General features: G+C 49.0%; 1 protein-coding gene across 9 annotated transcripts in view; it reads right to left on the reverse strand.

The window, feature by feature from the left end:
- The window catches only part of ARSG (arylsulfatase G), a 92,173-nt gene that overhangs the window by 67,747 nt on the left and 10,172 nt on the right, over positions 1-14,254 (reverse strand). For 6 of the 9 annotated variants that reach the window (XR_009463786.1, XR_009463787.1, XR_009463784.1 and 3 more), the window contains 4 exons: positions 11,174-11,233; positions 6,632-6,828; positions 4,563-4,643; positions 244-352 (listed from right to left, as the gene is read on the reverse strand). Coding sequence is in view for 2 of the 9 variants with exons in the window: in XM_059732034.1 (XP_059588017.1) it covers positions 244-352; positions 4,563-4,643; positions 6,632-6,828; positions 11,174-11,233 (447 nt within the window). In the remaining 7 variants the exon portion in view is untranslated. The remainder of the gene's footprint in view (positions 1-243; positions 353-4,562; positions 4,644-6,631; positions 6,829-11,173; positions 11,234-14,254) is intronic. The other 3 variants (XR_009463790.1, XR_009463789.1, XR_009463788.1) reach the window with 1 other exon arrangement.

Below are 14,254 nucleotides of genomic sequence, written 5' to 3' on the forward strand. Positions count from 1 at the left end.
AAAGTGGCAGGGTGTCCTTTAAACCTGCCCAGGAACACACCTGCTTCTTGACTAAATTACTTAAAAGCATACCGGCCACAAAAGCAGCTCTGAGGTTAGTGGGGGCGAGGGTGGGGGGTGCAATTCCAACTGAGTGGTGTGATTACGTGCATCTGTTCCCTGAGTCCAGTGCTTGAATGGGGTCATTAAATCTTGGCCTGCAGAACAAGGCACTGCCAAAGGTCAACACTCAGGCTCTCCTACCTCAACAGAGCAGCACTTGTCACATTTGCAGGGATCTTGCCAGGCCAGTATGCCAGTGCTGGAACGCGATGTCCCCCTTCCCAAGTGGTTTGCTTTGCTGAGCTCCCACCTGTAAGAGAGAAAGCATGTGTTCAGCATCCTGCTGCAAAGGAGCTTTTCATTAACAGGGAGAAAGAACAATCTTATGATCCAAGCATTTCCGAAACAAAGGAGCTATTCAGAGCTCCAGAGACGCAATACATTAGTCTATAAACAAAGGAGGAAGATTTAATTAGAAAGCCAATGCTGGGTCAGAAAAAAACAAAGGGATTTTTTTAAATGGGTGAGGCATGGGTTAGCTGTATTTCCCATGTCAAGCCTTTTTAACAAAAATGTTGGCGTTGGGCTGATGCCTTTCATTTCTCCCCTACACTGATGCTGTGCTGCTTTCAAAGCCAGGTTGCTGGAGTTACTCTGTGTCCATGAACCTTTGATGTTGTGTGAGAAGAACACACACAGGAAATATTTTAATTGATTTTGAACAGCTCACTGTAAATGCAAATTCTGTTTTGTTCCACGCTGAGGCCTTCAGGGCTGGCTCTGGGTGTGTGTGTACAATGCATGTAGATATGGTACCAGCTGGAAACAACTTTAAGTACATGAAAGCTGTTGCCTTCCAACTGCTGAAGCTTTTATAACAGCACAAACCTGCCGGGACTGCTTCCTTAAGAAAGAACAGCTGATAATATCAACCACTCCCCTGGTGCCACTGTAACTTGATTAGCCCCTAATTTATTTCCTAAGAAACCTAGGAGAATTGCTCCCGTATCTAGAAGGGAAGAGTGAGTCAGTGCTTACAACCCGGGGATCTGCAAAAGCCCATTTCAGTTCCCTGGGTCACCCGAGGCAACTCACCCAGGCTCTCTGCTTCAGCTCCCAGGCTACAGAATGACCTGGTGCAAAATGCAGATATGTGTGAGATGCTCATCCAACATAACAGGGGCCAAAGGCACCATGGGGGGAAGGGAGGAGGAGAAACACAGATCATTTGCAGAGGCACAAAACAATCCAAAGACACTTCCCAGGTAAGATGTATCCTGTTGCTTGCACAGCTTTCGGGCACACACACAGCAACACGCTAGTCCGGCACATTTTCCCGGGCAAAGGCAAAGCAGAGATGCTCACTCTGACACAAAAAGGGCCTGTGCTCCAAGACAAATTCACCCTGCTGCAGCTTTCTTGAGGGTTGAGGACATTGGGAACCTTGCAGAAGTCATGGTGCCCAGGCAACACCAGGGGTCATTTTTCACCACTTCGGGATGATCCCAAGTAACTCGCTGTTCCCAGTGCAGATCACCCTCCCAAAAGTATGCTGCGCACGGTGCTGGACAGCGACTCAGACAAAAAGCCTACTCCCAGCATTGCTGACCTGCTGTGTGACCTCTGGCAAGCCACTTCCCTTCGCTGTTTCCTCTTCCACGCTTTGTCTGTCTCTGTTTGTCCATCTTTTATGAAGTGTCTGTACAGTGGCTGGTACAGCGGGGGCCCAAGCTCGGTAGGAACCTCTAACGATTATTGTAATTTTACACACACGCACATACGTCATTAAATCACATGCACATACATATCAAATACTAATAGTTGTACCCTATTTGATTCTAGTTTGGCTCCATCTACACTGTAAAAGCACCTTGACTACATTTAGACACCATAAAAAACAGAACACCACGGCCAATAATTATTGCAAAGTCACATCAACATGCAGGTACAGATTATAGTAAGCACCGCTCCTGGGACATTTTGTATTTATTCTTCACAGTCCAACCAAAACAAGGCCCTGCTGGCACTAAGCTTATAGCTGGGTTAATCTAGGCACAGTGAGGCCCTGCCTGCACTCAGTTTATAGCTGGGTTAATCTAGGCACAGAGAGCCAGCAAGTTGTGTGCGAGCCCACGATGAGTCAAGAGCAGGGAACCAAAGCAACGCTCACCTACTTTGCAAAGTGTGGTCTCTTTAGATACACAGGAAGCTGCAGCTGCCTTCTGCCAGGCTAACTGTGACTTGCTCAGAAGTAAACACCAGTGAAACGCATGAAAAATAAGCCAGGGATTTCTCTCCATAAAGATTATGCAATTGCATTACTGCATCAAATGACAAAGGTCAAGGATTCCTGGGAAAACCAGGGAGCGGTGGGAACTGAATGTTCGATTTCAAGGAAGAAAACAGCACATCCATCCCTTCGATAGGTTAAACATGGGGCTTTTCCAGCTGGAAGACAGCCCTGCTCTACACGCTGGGTGTTCACTCGAAACGAAGCGTGAAGGACACCAGAAAACAACTCTGAGAGTCCCTTAGAGGGAAGAAAATGACTCCAGTGCTTCCTGTCCTACCTGGTACTGCACGTACACTTGACGTGTCAGCTACAAAACCACAGACGTGTCAATGCTCCACGGCAGCACTAGCCGTTCCAGAGACACAGATGCAATAGATACCATGGCCAGAGAGCCTGAGAGGGGCAGAGTTCACAGGTTTGCTGCTCTCCTTCAGCAAGAGCCTAACCCACAGCCCATCAGAGTCAGCCAAAATCCAGATCAGGATCTAAGCCAGGGAGTGTGAAATAATCCAGGCTATTTTGTCACCTGGTCTCCTCCAGGCCTCACTCAAGCCTCCTTACCAATAAGAACAATACTCACAAAACTGACAAGCCCGCCAACTAAGAAACAGCTTCCCAAACAGACTCCAGGATAGTCCTAAAGCAGGGTCTTTGCTCCTGCCATTCATTTTGTGTCAAGGTGCTCGGATACTACATTGATGGGCAATAGAGGAGAGAGAGAAAGAGAGTCTGCTGGACTGCAGTAGAGGTCAGTGTCCAAAGGGGGGAAGTGTTATATAATAAAAATACAGGTATTACAGTAAAAAAAATACATGTTTCTCCCTTTGAAATGCATGCACATATTCCTATGTTTTGCATCAAGTTTAAGGAGGGACATTAAAAACTGGTTGCTCCTACCGAGGTTTATAGACACCTCTAGAAACCTAAACATCAAATGCATTTCCTTACCGTATTTCCTTCCCAGATGCTTACAGCCTGGTTAGTTATTGTAGGGGTGTTTACAAGCAGTAGCCTGTTGGCACTGGCTTGCTAGTGTAGGGTTATTTGTAGATACTGAACTGCTTGTACCAATTTGTTAATGGAGTTGCTCAAGAGCTGGCCATGGTTTTGCTAAGATTTATTGTTTACTAGGTAACAAAAGCATCAAAATCCCACTTTCCTTATTGGAGGATGAGGGCTAGAGGATGATTTTTTAAAGAACCAAAATACTCCAAACCAAAACTGCATGGGTTTTACAGAGACCAGGAAGAGGAGAGCAGATTATTTGGCCCGCCAGTCCCAGGACAGGCTTTTCTCAGCGTCCCTAAGTCAATCTCTTCCAGGCCCTTACTATAGCTGGAAGGTGTCTGGTAGCAGAGGAGGAAAGAGATGCTGTCTTGGCTCAGCTCAACCCGCTCTTCCCTCTCTGGCCTAGAGCAAATGGGGAAACATGACCCATTGCACACACGGAGCGTGCAAGACAAGCAGAAGTGGAAAAAGTCTGATTCATGCACGCTTCTGGCTGCTTGCACTTAAATAACCAAACCACCATGCAGACGGCATGGCCAGAAAAAGCAAAAAAGCCCCCCACAGATTTAGATTTGGGGTCTCCCAACATATCTTTAAAGTCCTTAAATTTACCAAAGTCTTTCAAGGCTCTTTGATTCTCACAGGAAGACTTGGAGCTCACAACCATGAGGATAGTAAACCCAAGTTACTCTGAGCAGAGTCATAAAAGAGATCTTATTTATAGATCTTGGAGCATTGTCTTGTCTGTCAGGGCCCGGCTGAGGTATGAGCGCTACCCAGCCCAAGCCTAAGCCCCCAGCCCCTGCAGTCATGCAAGATCAGACTCTTGTTTTTTAGTTACATGCATGGGAAAAGCCTGAAAACATGAGTTGCGTGCCTGAGTCTGCACACCCCTGACACACTACCTCTAAGAGGTACAAGCAGCTCTGTGTGAGTGAGGCCACAACCTGGGAGAAGCCCCTGCAGGAGATGTCCACAGACTATTTTAATGCAGCCCCAGGGTGTTTTTAGGAAAATACCCGCCATTGAACAGGTGCTGGTCTCCCCTAAAGGCAAGGAAACAGATGTGTTTGGAGGCCTGGGGGTAAATCATTTGTGGCAGCTCTGAACACGTACCCCAGCATTTATGCCATGGCAGGATACCTCCCTTCCCTGCTCTCAGTATGTTGTGTAAAATGGCCACAAAGGCAGGAGCCACGTGAGCTGCAGCAGCCCTCACCTCGCTGTCGCTGCCACGTGCCGATGAATGGGCCGACACTCCCTGCAAGCTCGCACTTCTGCGCCCACGGACCGTTATCTCCTGGGAAAGAAAGACAAACAACCCCGTGAGAAACAGACAGGCAGCGGCTGAAACCTGAGAAACAGGTCTGATCTCAAAGACAGAGGAAAAGGCCAGTCTCTAACCCCTGGCATCTATCTGGACCAGCTCCATCAAGACCTACTCCGTATTTTCACCCAAATTGGACCCAGACTCACGAGCTTTTATTGAGCAGATTGTCTGGTGGCCTCTCCCCATCCCAGGGTGCAGGAGAAGACTTTACTGAAGTTTGTGGAAGAGAGGGAGGGTTTCTGGGCCTGCTCTTTGGGAGCCTCACACATCCCTTCTCCTCTCTATCACGCAAAGAGATCTTCTTTCATCAGATGCTCCGGCCAGCAGAGTTGGGGGGCAGACCAAGTTTTCAATCCCAGAGGTTATTTTCAAATGACAAGGCCATGGAGAGGGCCGAACTTTCACATAAGCAAATGAAGCTCAGGCAGGGAGCGGAAGGCAAAAACAGATCAGCTGTTTGGCTTTAATGAGCCGCAGAGCAGTTCCTGTCCTCTGGACGACGGCGGAGCAAGATGTCCTCATTAGGGAGGCTTCTCAGCAGGAGTGGCATTGGGCTTTTTAATTGATGAGGATTTTGAGGTTTCATTTGTGACGCCCAGGTTCATTCACCCTGTCTAATGCCGGCGACTTGGTGAATTGGGGTGGAAAACAAGCTGCCTGATGGAGGGGATGCTTTCAGGACCTGACAGAAGAGAACAGCCCTGCTGTTCTGTCCCAGGGCCTGAGGATGATGTGTGAAGGGAATTCAAGCCTCTCTGAGACCATGCCAAGGTGGGTGAATCTGACCTATGTAGGCATCGCCATGCTCTCGAATAGCAGACTGCCCAATGGGTGGGGATGCCCGGCAGGACCTGCTCCAAAAAGAGCATGTGGAGGAAAATGTGTGACGACCCTGGCCTCTGTTTCATCCCTTGCAATACGCACACACATATATATAAGAAAACCCCTAAATTCAGGATGAGACCAGGGGGAAAAAGCCTTCCAAGGTTTAGCTTGGGAGCCAGTTCTTCAGGGGCATCAGTCTCAGTGGATTCTCATGCATCTAACCCACGGCCAGAAATATTCAGCCTTTTCATCAATCTGGTTCTGGGTGTATAGCCAACCGGGCCTCTTTGGTCTATATTGTGCTTACTGCCCTTCTTGCCCTTGTGCATCGCTCCCTGGCTGCCTGCAACCCCATTCAGCCGGGTGGGCTTTATTGCCGATCCCATGCTGTCTCTCTCATACTGGGGATGACACAAGATTGTCCTGCCTCGGACCTCCTTGTCGATGTCTTTGCCAGGTCTACAGAAGAGTAAGGCAAAGGGACTTACTAAAGATTGTGAGGGGACCAAAAGGGCTATTTGGAGCTGAGGAACCGCTGCTTTTAGGCATGAAGTACCTAAGTGGCACCTAAGTGTTCACATCCTCTGCACAGGGCGAATCCCATCCTTCAAGACACTACTTCTCTGTTTCCCGTAGAAACAGTGTGAAAGCAATAGGCCAAGCCTTGCCCCTCAAATATGTTGACCTGCTCTGGGGGTGAAGCCTCTCCAACACCATGGCTGAAACCCCAGAGCAGATCAGCACATTTGAGGGCAGGGCTTGGCCTCTTGCTTTAGCGCTGTTTCTACAGGAAACAGAAGTAGCGTCCTGGAGGATGCAATTCACCCTTTGCAGAGGATGTGATCGAGGCCACCAAGACCAATTAGGTGTCATTTAGGTACTTAATGCCTAAGAGCAGTGCCCAAACTTTCCTGCTGGTGACCCCACTTCTATTTCTAGGCCCCACCCTTCAATTGAGTGTCCTTTGGGCTCACAGTCCCCCTCAGGGTTATGATCCCTAAGCTAGGAAATGCTGCCCCAAAGCTTTAAAAAAAAAAAGGCAGATGCCATCTGACTGCTCCTTTTTTTCTGCCTGGGTGAATCTCTGTTATCTAGCTGATCTGCCATCAGAGCAAGTGGTTTTATGGCTTCACCTGTGAACCAAAGAAGTGTGTTTTCCTCCTGGGAGCTGTCGATCTCCTCTTTCAGCCGTCCCACGAAAGCATCCATCTCCCTCAAGCTGGCTCTGTATACCTCCCTGACTGACGAGCAGGATGGTGGCTGAGCAATTACCAAGGGCACGTGCATATGAGCAAGAGCCAGGTACAGGAAGAACGGGCGTTCGCTTTTCCTAAATGGGAAAGACAGGAAGTGTGTTTAGCCTGCTGGTTTGGAGGAAGGGGGATCGCATGGGCAGACACAGGAAAGCAAGACTGGAGGGGAAGTGGAGTGGTGATGGAAAACAAAGGCCTTTCCTAATGTCTACTGCAGGGAGAAGAATCACAGAAGGTCACCAGTGGATAGATAGGGCACTGGGCTGGGTCCAAGAGACCTGGGCTTGACTCCCAGCTCTGCTGAAGATCAGCACGCTGATGGCAGAGAGGCAACCAAGCAAGGTGCTCTCTATCCTCTATCATTCACAGCCCCCTTGACATGGGGCTGAGATCTCTCCTGCACAAAACTTTCAGCACCTGCAGCTTGGGAAGCCACAGCTGGGGACTGCGACTCAGGGCATGGTATACCTGCCAGGGAAAAAGGCCCTCGGTCTGGAGAACAGGCTTCCCTACCCAAAGTCTGCTCCTGAAACAAGAGCTGTGCAACGCAGAGGCCTGGCTCTCCCCTTGCCTCTGGAGCCCTTTGCTCTGGAAGCCACCTTCAGCAAGTTGCAAGAAGTCCAAAGTTGCTCAGTTGTTACCGATAACCTGGCCCATAAACATGTCTGCCCTCCTACGGTCAGCAATCAGAGCAGGTTCAAGATATATCGTGCAGCAAACAAAGTGATGGGTTCAGTCACACAGCTCTTATGGAGAGGAAGAGGAGACTGCAAGCAGCCTTCCTCCCACAGGCCACTCCCCAGCTAAGTGACCTCTGACACGGGAGCTTCCCAGAGGTACCGTCACGCAGGGGCAGGACACGGGTCAGGCACTACCTGCACATCTGTACTGGCCTGCAGAGCACGACCCAGCTGCTCAGAGCAGCCACACTCCTGAGCTGCTTCAGCTGGACTGCAAATCAATGTGCTTGAGAAGCAAAGGATAAGGGGGAGACCAGCAAACCTGCCTCACAGGTGGTCTCAATCAGCCACGGCACCTGCCCTTGAATCAAGTGGCCGCAAGGCAGTTCCAGGCACAGGCTCCTTCCTTTCTGTCAATGAATGAGTCAGTTTTTCCCTGGTTCTGCTTAAACATCCTAGATTTTTTATTTGCTTTCCCACCCTGTTGCTAAGCATGAGCCTGGAGCTGCATCTACTATTGCTCCTCTTTCCTGTCCTGGATGCTTGAGGAGCTCGCAGGATGGGAGCGCACCAGGGCTGTTTCCTCTCTTATTTTGGTTCCCAATCTCATTTCTCAGCAGTCAAGCGCACATGCTGTTTGGCCACACACCACTTCAACTCCCTCTTTCCTGGCAGCCCAGTCCTCCAGCAAGCCGCAGAACAGGCACTGCACATTGCAAACACGGCAAGCTTCCTCTTCAGGCTCCCTGCTGCTGTGCCACGACCCTGACCCTGACAGCAATTCGTGCCTCCTAATTGCTGAAGATGCTCGGTGGTGGGGCAAAGCCATGCAAGCCTTCCCCGCAGCATGACATCCTGTGGGTTTTCCCCAAACGCAGTGACAAGACACAACAGGCTACAGCTACTAGATGCCAAACCCACAGAGCAAACAGTGAGGAGGTGGCCTCTGACATTCATCTCTAGTGCCCGTCGAGAGATTTGGGGGCTGTTTTCACGTGCTCCCCTTTGCTTACATTCCCGTCCCCGCAGTAAGATCTTGGATGCCCCTCTGCTTTCAGAAGTAAGGTTTAATTGATTTAGACAGCAGGATGGAGCGGTTATCTCCGAGCCCGGTGGGAAGCGATGCACATGATACTCCAGAAGGGAAGCAAAGCATGTTCGCAACAGAGTCCGGCCGACCGGGACGGCGGAGAATTGCTGTCCCTGCCTGTTTGTTTTTAAATCGCTGGCGGACGCATCCTGTTTTCTTGTTTACGGCTATATTTATCTCCTCAAAGGAGGCCTGCTCTTCCTCAGAGACCTCCGAGGGGAAGGGTGGGATGACAAATGATCGGGGGAACCGGATCACAGTGATGTGTGCATGTGTGTGCGCCTGCGTGTGTACATGCACATGCCTCGATGAAGGCCTGGTTGTGTCTGAGCGTGCTGGCTGCTCCAACTCCTGCCCCTGGAGCTCAGATCTTAGCAGCTACCGCTGCCGTGTCACAGCCTTGCCATCACCGCCTGATTGCATTTTAAAAGACTGAAGATGCTTCCACAATTTCAACAAAGCGTGTTTATGCCCTGAGGCCTGCATTTCCTTCCTTTGCCTAGCGGATTTCACACACGTTGAGAGCAGGAAAATTAGTGAGTCCTACAGCTCCCTGAATAGACTCTTTCTTCCATAACCTAGCTGGAGCCAGGCAGTGTTACACTCTTTTCAGCACTATGCAGGACCCTGCAAAAAAAAAAAAAAGAAAAGAAAAGGAAAAAGAGTGTTTCTAGATGTTCCTGCTGTGGAGCAAAGCCCTTGTATAGCCCTGGTCTATCGCAGCACTTTTTTCCTGCAAAGAGCCTGAAAACCATTGCTCCAAGTGCTAAACCTTGATGCCTGATACCAGTTTCAGCCTCTGCATTGCTAACTACTTCATTGCCAGTTAATCTGGCAGCAAAAGTAAAGCCAGTTTGAGGAGGATACCATCGTTTGCACAGCCCTACTCTACACAGTAGCACATCACTTTGCAGAATCTGTGAGATTGTGCTGAGGTCTGTCTTCGGGCAACCTCTGCAAGAACAAGAGACCATCTCCCAGCAACATTTCAGTGCAAAAGTATGTCCCAGTCCCATCAACTCTGTGTCTATGAAGTACCTATGCAATAAAGTACTTGTGGGGAATAAATTAAACTTGTAAACATAAGCTTTTTGGGAGTAGGGAGCACCACTTTGTTCTGTGCTTTTGCAGCACCCAGTGACTCTTGCCCTACCACAACACCAGGTAACAGCAATAAGTAATCATTTGGCCAGTCAGTATCAATTAGCGTTCTGCCTGGGGAAACACGTTAGGATCCTCCTCCAGGAGGAGGTGTTGGCAGGGGAAGAGCCCAGAAATAACCTGCTTCGTCTCCACTCCATTCAGCTATACATTTTGCTTGACTTTTGCCCCATCACTTAATAATTTAGCCACAAAAAAAACCCTGTAATCATTTAATCAATAACTCAAGAAGGGGGCTCTTAGAATCACAGTCCTGGACTTTGTACCTCATGTTCACAGCATTTCCTTGGATGGAGCCAAAACTCGCTGCCACGAGCTACTCAACCCTGACTCATCTAGTTGAAAAACAGAGAGATGATGGATTCCAAGTTTTCTCATTGCTGAACTATGATGGTTATTGGACAAAGGTAAAGCAGAGTAAACTGAGCCATTTAAAAGTTAGATAAGCAACCACTCAGACTGCTTTGTGAAACAGCAACCTGTTTTATCCAGTTCTCAGCAAACACAATAGAAATGCCCTCCAAAGACCTAACAATTTGTTAAGAAGCTTTTCCATTAACACTGAGGAGGGACACCTGGTTGAGAAGTTTTGCTGAACTCGCCCAGCCCAGCACTGCAGAGCCCATCCTAGGGTGGCTGTGTGGGAACAGGGTGCCGATTCTCAGCCATTCGAGTCCCTGGTGCATTGGGCAGTTTGTAGGAAAGGCTGCAGCAACCAGCAGCTCCATAGCTTGAGGATTCAAGTTCAGCTTTTCCCTACTGCCCCAGCAGGATTCAGAGGGACTCCCACTAATATGTGATGATCCTGCTCCAAAAGCAGATGGTAAAGTTTGTGTGGTGCAGACCTAAGCAGTTAGCCAAAATTCAAGGTGTAGCATGTTATTCTCACTTGGAGGAGAAAGGGGCTTTCTTGGTATAACCCTGTTTGCTTGCAAAGAATATGCCAAGTCCAGTGTCCTTGTACACAAGGGTGAATCAAAGCTCTCTGGGCTCTTTCAACTAGTGCTTAGCCAGTGTGTTCACACTCCACCTAAATGTGAATTAACCACCACATCTAGACGAGCCCTCCCCAACCTCCCATCAGGCAGAAGCAGGTTCTGTAAAAGCAGAAGATCGATAGCAGGGTTTGGGAGTCCAGAGCCCACAACTCAATGACCTAACCCTACGTCCTGGGTCAACAACAGGATTAGCATCTCACAAGCCTCTGTGCCTAGAATAAAATGCTGTAGACCCTGTGACTATTATGAGGATCAGGTCAGGACAACCTCGACCTTGAAGTCACAACACTCGGCGTGCTAGGCAGCTGGATTTTTCCCTGCCTGGGTTCCAGTTATGACTTTAGCAGCCATGGTTTCAAGAGCTGCCAGGACCAGAAGCCAATATTTTATTCCACTTCAAAAACCTGTGCTTGCATTGCCTGCCAAGTACACAATCATTTACAGCTGTGACTAGCAGGGTTGATCACACTATTTTAGCAGCTTTTACACTCACCTGAGGTAAATAATTGCTCCAAGTAGAGGGCAATGGAGAATCTCCCATCTCGGCACCTGTCTGATGGGTCAGAGCAATATGTCAGCACTTCCCATTGTTTCAGACACAAGTGGTCTCTTTCCTGCCCTGCCTCAAGGGTTTTGTGTTTTATGAATGAATCTATGAGACTGGGCACATAGTCATGGAAACCCTTAGAAAAGAAGTGGATTTTGCATTTGTCTCAGAGTTCGGTGAGGTTTGCCGTCATTCCTACTTCTTCTGGCAGCAACTCTGACTAAGTAGCTTGTGAACTCAGTTGTGAGAGGATCTTAGCAACTGAAGAAACGGAGCAATAAACCCAGATAGTAGATCAGGAAAATGTGGTTTACAACACCTCCAAGCTTATGAGGTACCAGGACAAGGAAGGATTACCAGCCCTGGGCAATGCATCAGAAAGAAGAGTCTAAGCCCTATATTCCCATCTCAACCCTATGTAGGGTGGCCATCAGAGAGGACAGTCCAGTTCTCCTCTGTCCTCTATTGATATGAAACCCAGTGCCTTTATGTCCTCTATTTTTTTTCTTCAAGAGAACTGATCAAGAGAAAAATAAAGGCGTTGGGTTTCGTATCAATAGAGTAGCAGAAAACTGGACTGTCCTCTATGATGGCCACCCTACCCTCTGGGTTTTGCAAGATCCTTGCCCAACGAGAATGCCTGTGCATCTGCTAACTTGATTAACTAGACAATAGGCTGCTAAAAATATCTGTTCCAGCAGCCATGGGTATCTTTTTCATCTGGATCATCAATCTTCCCTGTCCCACTAAGCTGTCCCGGATGAATGGAGGAGGTTGTCAGCTCGAAAGCAAACAAGTGTCTCAAGGACAACCCAGGAACAGCTCTCAAAGGCCCCCAGACACAGCAATGAACCCCTGACGAACTGGCTTTTGCTGCAGGTACTCTCGTGCTTCCCCCAGACTCCCTCACACCATACTAACAATGGGAAATGCTCCGCTCAACTTTCTAAGCTTGGGAACTAAAGCTGGATGCCCTTTCCAAGACCCGTTTTGCTTCCTCTCTTCTGAATTTCAAAGGATCTAAAATCCCATCGCTATTTCCCGGAAACCCTTTGGGCCTGATCCTCAACTACTCTGTTCATGGGCTTGAGTCAGAGAGTGACAAGGGAAAGGCACTTGCGTGTGCCTTGGCAGGACCTCTCGGCAGAGGAACACGCCTCCCGTCCAGACGGAGCCCTGCAGGGGCTGCTCAGCTCAGCTGGGATCACACTAGGCCTTGACCTCTCAAAAGGAAACCTCCTTCTTCAGAGACAAGGTTTTTATTTGAGTGGTTTGGCCCCAGACCTGCACAAAGGCAAAAAGCCACAAGCAGCAATCATGCCCAGCACAAACATATAGCAACAGACTGCTCACCTGGGAGCCACACCAGTGGTCTCCATCCTTGTCTTGCCCCCAGCTCCTTCGTCGGGGGAATAGGACACACCTGTTCTCCACCAGCAGGTCCCTAACACCTCCAGATGCCTTCCTCCTCCCCGCTGCATGTGGCTAACTCCTGCTGGTGGTCCTGTGCCCCGGAGCAGGACAATGTAACCGGGTCTCAGAACAAAGCTTCTCACAAGCATAGTCTAGGGGACATCTTCACCAGTGCACATTAGCTGCTTGGCACCTCCGCGCTGACTCAATGCAACCAGGAATCCATCTGCCCTTGCTGGGTAAGTCAGGCTTGGGGTTGCTTTGCATTACAGGAGTGGCACAAAGCAATCAGAGTGTACAGTTAACTCCAGCCAACGGTCTCTGCAGGACGACCTGGGAGATGGACCCAAGACTGAAGGGAAAGGAACAGGGTTGAGAAAAGGAAACTAATTCGTGCTGGGCCACGAGTCCTAGTGAGGAGATTCAGCTGAAGTGGGATGGGAAGGGACATGATGCAAGTACCATGCAAAGGCCTGCCTGCCCTTGTCTCTCGGTGCAGTGCAAGGGGAATGCACTAGCCCTTACAGCTGGTCTGACCAAAGCACCGAATGGGCTGAGAAGCAGTCGGCACAGACTGCTGTGCAACGCACCTGCTGCAGCCTAGAAAGGTCTGCTCCATCCCTAATTTCCTTGCCCCCGATGTCAGTGGTTCAGCTCACGTAGGAACATAGGTGGGGCCCTGTGTCCTCGACTGCTAGGAACTTTGTGATTGGAGTAAAACCAATGCCTAAAAGCATCAGTATTTGATCTGACAGCAATGTTTCCTTTCCTTTCCCCACCCAGTGAATGCTAATTTAATTGCACGTCTTACTAATTTCTTCCTTGTTCCGAGAACAAAATGAGGCCTTCAGTATGCTTGTTACATAACTATTGATTACATGCCTTGACCTTTCCAGAACATTTTATTTGTAAGCACATATGACTACTTCAAAGGAGAGACGCTGAAAACAGCAGTATTTCTTCAGCACGTCCAGAAGACCTCATTTACTGACCACCAGGCTTCTCCCTCTCAAAGTGATTCTCTAGAAACGCCCTACTCCACAACCCCATGCCCTGCAAGTGCTCAGATCCACTAAAACACCAGCTAGGGCAGTAACTCTTGCTCTGTTAGCTCTGCAGCCTCTACATCATGGGGAGCTCCTATCAACTTCTCTAGCACCTGGGGTAAACCAAAAGAGCAAAAAGGAGCAGGGTTGGAAGTGTCAAAGGCCAAAAGAGCTGTGCCTGCTAAACACCCTTCCCAAAACAACCTGGAACTGAACCAAGGATTCCTGAATTTCACCTCCTTTTTGGTCAGCTCAGTGTAAGTCTCATTCTCTTCTAGCAGCTGGTGCCGCAAAGAGGATGACAACCTACTGCTGCTGCTAGTGACTCCAGAAGTCTGCACGATGATAGCCACCTTGCTGATTGACCGTGACCGGTGACAGGGTCAGTGTGATTTCACGTGCTGGGATTTCTGACTTCTCTGCTTGTTCTTTAGAAACCTAGGAGCCCAGTGTTAAAAACCGGGATATGATTGTGTTACTAAAAACTGTTTCCTACAGCACTTGCATGAGGGAGCTCAAGTCTGGGATTCCCCAGCTCTTCAGCAGTTAACTTTGCAACCAGAATGTG

Source organism: Alligator mississippiensis, chromosome 8 (assembly GCF_030867095.1).
Source record: "Alligator mississippiensis isolate rAllMis1 chromosome 8, rAllMis1, whole genome shotgun sequence".
Classification (NCBI taxonomy): Eukaryota; Metazoa; Chordata; order Crocodylia; family Alligatoridae; genus Alligator; species Alligator mississippiensis.